The sequence below is a fragment of the Mercenaria mercenaria genome, chromosome 11, assembly GCF_021730395.1.
Source record: "Mercenaria mercenaria strain notata chromosome 11, MADL_Memer_1, whole genome shotgun sequence".
Classification (NCBI taxonomy): Eukaryota; Metazoa; Mollusca; class Bivalvia; order Venerida; family Veneridae; genus Mercenaria; species Mercenaria mercenaria.
Genome location: NC_069371.1, coordinates 73,149,153 through 73,158,902, shown reverse-complemented (window position 1 = coordinate 73,158,902; position 9,750 = coordinate 73,149,153). Strand labels below are relative to the sequence as shown.

At 36.7% G+C, this 9,750-nt stretch overlaps 1 protein-coding gene across 1 annotated transcript; it reads left to right on the top strand.

Annotated features, from left to right (window-relative positions):
• Positions 1–2,367: 2,367 nt before the first annotated feature.
• Positions 2,368–5,278, top strand: LOC123532087 (uncharacterized). The gene is made up of 3 exons (XM_053518342.1): positions 2,368–2,666; positions 3,908–3,991; positions 4,505–5,278. The coding sequence occupies exons 1-3, from the start codon at positions 2,606–2,608 to the stop codon at positions 4,996–4,998; spliced, it is 639 nt and encodes a 212-aa protein (XP_053374317.1). The 5' UTR covers positions 2,368–2,605; the 3' UTR covers positions 4,999–5,278.
• Positions 5,279–9,750: the final 4,472 nt, after the last annotated feature.

Below are 9,750 nucleotides of genomic sequence, written 5' to 3'. Positions count from 1 at the left end.
TAAGCGAGGGGTCCCGGTTTCGAGCCCTGGAATGACTGCACATTTTTCTCACTCTTTGACATTCGAACAAGTCGTCTGATTGGTTAAAATAGAAATAGCAATACTGGAAATCCAAAATATACAGAAGACGTATTTGAATGGATCGTTCTCAGATCTTGTTTAGAAGATCAAGTACTTTAGTCAGATTGTCTAGCTTACTTAGCTCCTAAAATAGAAAAAAATGGAAACTTCACGCGCTCAACACGACAAAAACGAAAATGTTGCAGGCTCGGTTTAATTGAGCCTGTTCATGGAGGTAGTGGAACTTCATGCTACCGTCCACGCCCCCTAGCCCCGGGTTGAGCAGAACTAAACATTTACACATGCTAAAAGTAAGAACAGCAATTTAGAGACATCCGCAGATGTATTCAAACCGCGGTGAACTTGGAACCTTCAATGATACACGCGTTGAGGCGTGTAATTCCATGAAGAGCGGCGTTTGGTCCCCAGATAAAATAATGGGTTTACCCAAACGAGAAAACAATGGGCAGAACTAAACAAACTGGAATTTAGGAAGGAGATCTGAGGTTATGGAGCCTGCGTATCTCAGGAACTGTCAAAAGACAAAACTAAAAAGCAGGCAGCATATCCAAGGGTTGATTATACAATACCCAAGGCTATGAAAGCGGGAGTGTTGGAACCACCCAGTCCGAAATGTTGAGAAACTAAACAATACCAATAACACGACATAAAAGTCGTGCTGTACGATCTGAGACTAAGTCATTTTAAAATGTCTTCGGACGAAAGAGAAAAAATCTGCATCTGATGATAAAAGTAGATCTGTAAAAGTACAGACGTTAAATTGCAAACAACATTTGGGCATTTAAAGGAAAGCCAAATTACATGCAGGTTGAATTGCAAGTAGCGTTCGTTTGCATCGGTGAATATGATTATCAACAAAATATGACGCATGGTGTAGCTAAATAGAAAGGAATTTACAATGATTTTATCTGATGAAGTGACAAACTTCTGATAATTTAAATAATGCGTATTCATTGTACGACTGAAAAAATATATCCATTCAACGAAGATGCGAAACAGAGTCACATTTACCCTATACTTTAACTTTAAATCTGAATGTCTGTGAAACAATACAGCAGTATTTGTTTCATCTTGATTAAGGCCGCAGTAGATAATCACAAAAGAAATAAACAAAAGCTGTCATGTCAACATGACAAGGAACTTAAATGCGTCAAATATTAAAATCCATGAGTGATAGTTAAGAAAGCCAGCTCGTCTGTGTTGGAAATTTTAAGACCAAGCATAGACGTGTGAGCCAAGAAATCTAAGTTTAAGTACTACAGAGATTGTTAAGTCATCATGTTTCAAAATTCTCAGTAAATAAAGAGTACACTTTTCCTAAACATGTTTTCAAACCACGACATTCATATACAACATAAACATCAAGGATCAAAAGGAAGTCACTTCCAATGAACACAGTCTCCAAAAACAAAGCCCCACAACACAATAGATAAATGCACACATAACAGGAAGTAAAATAATAGGACAAAAAACAAAACAAGAAAAAAAATAAACATTATGAAACACAGTGTGACACAGTAGAACGGTCAGTATCAAAACATCTCTGGGAAGCATTAATTGCACAAACACTTTTTTTATTTCCACCATGTACCAAAGTTACTGGGCAAATTAAATAGAAATTACTCCGACAGTTGAATCCCTAAATTATAAAAATGTATATCGGAGCGAGATTGTGTTATCCTATTTTGTTACCTTAAAAAACAACATCAAGAGAGAGAGAGAGAGAGAGAGAGAGAGAGAGAGAGAGAGAGAGAGAGAGAGAGAGAAAGAGAAAACAAAAAAGACAAAAAAAAAAAAAAAAAACAAAAAACAAGATAAGTATATTTGTATAAAGAATCACGCAGAGTCGATATCATGTCAATTACTTAGTAAGGTACAAAAGCCAATATTATTGTGTGAAAAACATTATTGCCTAGTAATTTAAAGTGTACTTTTAATTGATTTTTCACAATTACATACTAAAAGTGGAATAAGGCTTTTCCTAGGAGTGTTCAAGTATTAGAAACTGTACTCAACTATGCACAACTATACGTTTACATGTATTTGTAATTCGGACAAATCTGCATGCTGAGAATCGTACTTTTCAATGAAATTATGGACCAAAGAAATCCAAATCTAATAACATTATGTTACGTAAAGTTTCTTTTCCTTAAATGTGTTGTATTATATCTTTCAACATCGTGATTTGATAAATATATACCCGTTTTAAACTTTGTTAACTAGGTGAGCGACATACATCTGTTGGTCATACCTGCTTTGGTATATTGAAATTTGAAGAAAAAAAAACATTCGTGAATGGTTTACTAACTGATAACGTTGTGTTATTTTGTCTGAAAGAAATTTAGTTGCGTGAAAAATAGCAATGTTAAAATTAGCAAATGTCTTTTTGTTCTGTTTGGCACAAAGTGCATTTTTAGCATCAACATATGTAACTGCAGTGGAACCACAATGTTCATGTAGCGATTAATCAATCGTTGAGAGAATAACTTTGATTGAGCTAGAGGCATTGAAGTTTAAACAAGCGATGGAACAAGAAATCGCAGCATTGAAGCAAATCAACAACCAGTTTCAGACTAAACTGAGAGGTATGTTTTATTGTTGTTACAGTATGTTTCTTTGAACTCTATTTCGTGAGTAATTTATCCCATAATTGAAATCGGAATGTTTTTATTTCGTCGTCGTCGTCATCATCATCATCATCATTATATCGTCATCATCATTATCATTATTACTGCTAAAACTATTATTATTGCTTATGTTGAGAGTCAAGACAATGAAGTGTATGAAATTGGGCACGTACCTATAGATCGTATGATAACAAAGTAGGGAATTTTTATATAACTTAAGAAACGACATATTATATGCCATGGAAAATGTTTTACTATCTTGAAAATCGTTTGCATCGGGGTAAGGGAGGTAAGGTGTAAAACTGTTACAAGAGGCTGAAAGGTTCTGACTACCGAGCCATCGTAACTACGTATCCCGCTCCTTCAACTAAAATGATTGATATTCAGATTAAAGTCCTGTGTATACAGCTGGTACACTAAAATGCTATAGAACTCCTGTTACTCGAGTCTTCTGTATTTTCAACTCCATTCGTCTTATATTCAGACGGACACAATTCGATCATATGTCGACTTTTCAAGCCTTTGATGGGTGGAAGAAGACCCTTCTAAACCCTCAGTGCATTGTTTCAGCCATGTGTGGGTAACTGTTTAGAGCCAGCCAACTTGATAGCTTTATCATTATGAAGAATTCTACGATGTATGGGAGGTTCGAGCACACATTGGTAAGGGATTCGAAATCCGGCGATATCAAACACTCGGCCACAGAAAATACTATTTGAGCTCCTTGGGATAAACAAATTACTTGATACTCAACATCAGTTAACATCAGTTTGTGCATTTTTGCTGCGTATATGGATGCACGGTTATTTAGATTTGTTTATGCACTTCTACACAAGCATTTTTGTATTTTACACATTTTGTTACCATTGCGTGTGTATCGGGTGCATCTGGTAGGGATGTCTTCTATTTACTCTATCTTATAACACTGAAATATGACCTGGGGTTTGTATACATTTATTCTGTAAGGTTTTTTACCACTGACTTTTCCAAGGTGCTGTCTCACGGTATTCCTTTTGTGTTTCGTCTATTTGATTTGTGTTTACACATCCGTACATGAACTGTTCGAGTCTTTTTTGGGGGAGGCTGCATTCTTAGAACATAGAATTTCCTCTAGGACCGCTGTCCTTGTTTTGATACAGAAAAATTACATACTACCTTTTATGTGGAGCATTATTTAATATTTGTTTTTATTTCATCAGCTATGAGTAAAACTGCTGGTGATACATACGCTCGATGGGGTAGAACGACTTGCCCAGGAAATGGAACATCCCGCCTATACACCGGTAAGAAAACTTTAGAAAAGTACTGAATAAATATTTATGGTATATAAAGACAAATGAAACAACGTGTATAAACTAGATCTGTGTTTCAGTACTTGGAACATATCGCGACTGCGCAACCAACTGAAAAATATAGTAACTGTACAACCAGCCTTACATAGGGCAACTGTGCATGCAACTTAAAATAGTGCAACTGAACAACCAACTTGAAACAGGGTAATTGAACAACCAACTTAAATTAAAAAGGTCAACAGTGATTTTAAGTACACAGGTTCAGAAAAAGTTATATACTGTTAAAAAGGACCAGTGATTTGCATATCTAATGTGAATATTCGGCACAGGTGTAAAATGGTAGCTTCGATTCTGATAGATGTTTATTTTTATGCTAGACACTGTCATGGCAGATGAGAAATAATAAAATATATAATTTTGAACACCAAAGCAAGTACTGATTTTTCTTGTTTAAACTATGAGTCAGTTAACGCCGTAATTTAATTTCGTTCTTTTAAAATATAGGTTACATGGCTGGATCACACAGAAGCCACAGAGGCACAGGTTCAAATTACCTCTGTCTAACAAATGAACCATTGTGGGACCACTTCGAGGAATCAGTGGAGAGCCTTGGTAAGATCACTGGGACAGAGTATCGGTTTAATGAACACCGATCGAACGGGGCAGCGGACTTTCTCGGTGATTACATGTACAATCAAAAAGTTCCTTGCGCCGTCTGCCACACAGAGAGAAGCGTCTCCGTGATGATTCCAGGAAGAAACAGATGTTACGACGGATGGACGATGGAATACAGAGGTTATCTTGTGTCAGGTTACACAGGGGATACGAGCTCAACTGAATATATCTGTCTTGATCGGCGTCCAGAAAAACTCCCTGACGGCACAACAACGGGCACTGACAATAGACTTTACTTTGTAGAAGGAATCTGCGGAAAATCTTTAACTTGTCCACCATACGTCAGTGGCTTGGAAATCACTTGTGTTGTATGTTCAATATAAACATAATACTTCTCGTATATCTACCGGCTTTTAAAAACTATTCAATGTGTTCAATTTACAAATGTTTAATTGACATCTAGGTCGTGATAACTTCTTAGTATTCGAGAACTTCTGTTTCAAAACATTCATTCCATATTGATGTAGTCTGTCGTCAAACAACTGAACCACGCTTAGTTAACATTTTCTTCTTCAGTACATACATTAGTTTGCAACGGACATCTTGCTAAGATAATAGTTAATAAACAGTCTTTTCTGTGTATGAACATTCAATTCTAATTAAAATTATAAATACCTTGTCTGCTTATATTTAACGTATTTAGTTTATACTAATTTATTTTAGCTCAATTGTGACGAAAGCTTAAAGCTTATTTGAACCACTTTTGAGCCCGCTTTCTGGTATAGCCAGCATTGGTGTCATGTAAGAAGTCATGTTCGTGACCACAGCGGGGCTCGAACCAACGCCCCCCCCCCCCCCCCCCCCCCCCCCCCCCACGGGTTGAGCGGCTAGACCATCGCTCCCGTGTATTTGACGTCTTGGGAGTGAAAAAACCGCCATGTCATATTGCATGTAGAAGCCAACAATTCAAAAAGTACAGGGAATATATATATCGTATATATTGGGATAAGGTTATGCTTTATGACTGGTTAGTAATGTTGATAAACATAAGAAATATATATAATATATTTTAAAACTGAACCCTTTTACTGCGTTTAAAGTAACATTTTAATTAATGTATACATTTTGACAACATTTGCTACATTTCATGTACGAAAAACGATGCGTAAACTAAACTATACATTCCCCAATTTATGGAAGGCCGTACCCACCATGATGTTTTACACGTATAGAAGTCGGAAAACAAATGGTATTCTCTAACCTTTATTTCATTTGTCGGAGGACATCACAACTAGTGTTAATTATCACAAATCTGTTGCAACTTGTATAAACAAGAGCACCGCCTTGCGGGTGCTGCACTCATCTGATTTTTTTTTGCATAATAGCAAAATTGTCCTACTCATGATTTTCTAAGTCCAAAAAGGGCCATAATTCTTGCAAAAAGCAGGATGGAGTTATGTTTCTTGATGTAAATAGTCAGCTTATGATGGTGAACAAGTGTTGCAATTATCAAAGCAATAGCTTGAATAGTTTAGGAGAAAAGCTGACCTAAACATAAAACTTAACCAATAAATCTGATATTTTCTAAGTCCAAAAGGAGCCATAAGTCTTGCAAAAAGCAGGACAGAGTTATGTTCTTGCTGTACATGGTCAGCTTATGATGGTGAACAAGTGTAGCATGTTTTAAAGCAATAGCTTTGATAGCTTATGAGAAAAGCTGACCTAAACATAAAACTTAACCAAGAAAACTGATTTTCTAAGTCCAAAAGGGGCAATAATTCTTGCAAAAAGCAGTATGGAATTATGTTTCTTAATGTACAGGGTTAGCTTATGATGGTGAACAAATGTTGAAAGTTTCAAAGCAATACATGAATAGCTTTGATAGCTTATGCGAAAAGCTGACCTAAATATAAAACTTAACCAAGAAAACTGATTTTCTAAGTCCAAAAGGGGCAATAATTCTTGCAAAAAGCAGTATGGAATTATGTTTCTTAATGTACAGGGTTAGCTTATGATGGTGAACAAGTGTTGCAAGTTTTAAAGCAATAGCTTTGATAGTTTAGGAGAAAAGCTGACCTAAACATAAACATAAAACTTAACCAAGAAAACTGATTTTCTAAGTCCAAAAGGGGCAATAATTCTTGCAAAAAGCAGTATGGAGTTATGTTTCTTAATGTACAGGGTCAGCTTATGATGGTGAACAAGTGTTGCAAGTTTTAAAGCAATAGTTTTGATAGTTTAGGAGAAAAGCTGACCTAAACATAAAACTTAACCAAGAAAACTGATTTTCTAAATCCAAAAGGGGCAATAATTCTTGCAAAAAGCAGGATGGAGTTATGTTTCTTAATGTACAGGGTCAGCTTATGATGGTGAACAAGTGTTGCAAGTTTCAAAGTAATAGCTTTGATAGTTTAGGAGAAAAGTTGTCCTAAACATAAAACTTAACCAAGAAATCTCTAAGTACAAAAGGGGATATAAATCTTGCAATAAGCAGGATGGAGTTATGTTTCTTGCTGTACAGAGTCAGCTTATGATGGTGAACAAGTGTTGCAACTTTCAAAGCAATAGTTTTAATATGCGTTTTTAGGACCAGAGTAAAGCAATCTTATCTCTGTAATGACCGAAAATGCTCAAAATTAATACACTTTGTCTTTATTTTGTACGGAATGAATCATACTAAGGGCCGAAGCCTATGCAATAAACTTAAACTTTTGCGAAAAATGACGATGTCTAAACCTAGGCACGTTGACAGGGGGCTAACACCAGCAGGAAGTTGGCAGTTAGCAGTTGCAGCAGTTACAGCAGTTAACTGCTACAACTGCCAGCAGTTACAGCAGTTAACTGCTACAACTGCCAGCAGCTACAGCAGTTAAACTTAGCGAATGATTGAAATGTCAATTACAAAGCTGAAAAATAGTAAGAATGTAACATCTATACAATGTATACAGTTTGAAGTAGCATAAACCTACGGATCACCGGAAGTTTGCACTGGAGTAGTACTTGCAGTTTTGCTGCTTTTAGGTTTTAATAGCAGTTACGGTAACAACATTCTTTATTCTATTACTGTTGTAACAACAAACATTAAATTAACAGAATCCATGTTACTACTGTATTCCCAATTTTGAGGGCGAACCATATGTAGCTACGTTTATTTTTGAAATAAGATCTAGCATAAACATATTTAAACATAAAATTATATAAACAATACGCAGAGTATAGGGCCTACACCTGCGAAAGAATTCCACGAGTCTTGTCCGAGTGAATTATCCACACAGCGTGTAACTGATTAGTATTGTTTGGATAATTAAAACATGGTTCCACTGATTATAATTTCGAGCGATTGTAATATGTTTTTTTAATGTAAAAACGTAGATGGAAGAATGGGGAAGCACTAGTTCACGTCTCATTTAAGGCACCAAATATTGTAGGTGGACACGTCACCGTGCAACGTGTATTTGTGCTAACAACGCTGAAAAAGCGTAGGAGTGCGTAGAGTGAGTTCTATCCTGCCTACCTAGTAATCCATACAATGTGCGTAAATTAGCTTTTAAGTGTAACAAGCCTTTCATGTGAAATAGAAGATTAAATGTATATAAAGCAGCACTCTTTATTCGTACCTGTTAAATGTAATTTTCATATTAGAATCAAACTATCATGTATTGCTTCAGCAACGGATTGTCAGTATGCCAGATACCTAATTACAAAATGTGCACCTATTTAGTGCTTTGTAATTATACAGCATTAAAAAGCATTGTTTTTTTCAGAAACATGTTGGTTCATGTTGAAAAAATATTACAGTTTTAAATTGTTGCGACATCAACCATTTCTGTCAATTCAGCATACAACGCCAACATCTTGTCTTTGGTACTGAATTAATAGAATTATTGTGTCTAATACCTTTATAAAGAAAAAGACCTCAGTATGTTTAAATTGTAGTTACATTAATGTAACTGTTATGATATTACATTGTTATAGTACGTATAATATCTTGTCGGAACAATGTTGTCTTTTTTTCTCCCTAGTATCGTGTGCGCGGAACTAATGTGTCAAGGTTCCGATTTCACTGGTTGTAGTTCCAATGTGGTTTTGTCTTTTGCCCGGCATTAAAAGATAGTCCCGACTTGAGATCACATGGAGTTAATTTTGGCTAGTGATTGATTAAAAAATCTTTAAACGGGGTCAATCTCAAGGTGTTTGCCTTTCGATCCTGGGGTTGTAGGTTCAAGCTCTTATAGGGTCGCGACAACACCTTAATCTTACTTTTTTTCAAGGAAGTGGACAGAATAAGTGTGAATCTTTATGACAATTAGGGTGAAAGAAATAGATAAAACAGGAGACCATGTGAAACCCAGTAGGAAATCGTTACTACTACAAAATCAAAAGAAAATTATACTTTGGTGATGAAAAGCGCATCTGTCATCATTCTATTTACCTAGACTCATTTTATTTTATATTATTATTTTGTGTGTGTGTGTGGTGTGTGTGTGGGGGGGGGGGGGGGGCGGGGGGGGGGCGGTATTATATGAACCTACTAGGCGAATGCTATTTAGAGAGAAAACCTGTCCTTGGAAGTGAAAACATGGTGTCTTCAGTCAAAACTACACGACGATTATCCCATTGGAGAAACATTACAAATAAACCAGACCTTAACCGGGATGGCCGCTATGCCGGGTCCGCATGCACGGACCCCCTCTACAACGCCCACCCGGTGGCACCCCAGTTTCTTCTACGGTTACGGCCAGGCAATCAACTGCTGGAGGCGAAATGGCGTTTTCGGGCGTTCCCGGCCAAACACCAAAGTCCACCCTTGCTCGGAAACCAGACCTTAACCAGGATGGCCACCACCCGGCCGTGTCGGGCGTCCACCCTCTCTACAACGACCACCCGGTGGCACCCCAGTTTCTTCTACTGTTGCGGGACTGGACCCCGACACCGAAACTCGCCATTTTACGTTCTGCCCAGACTTTGAAGCACCCCCACTCATTTCGTTTCTTGTCATACATTATGTTTATTCTTTTTACCTTTCCTTTGTTCAGTTATAATGATAAATAACTACTTGAATATTAATGCATGTAAAATGCATATACGTGTTATATATAAATTTAGTGCCCGGGACACATGCGAAACTATCAAAA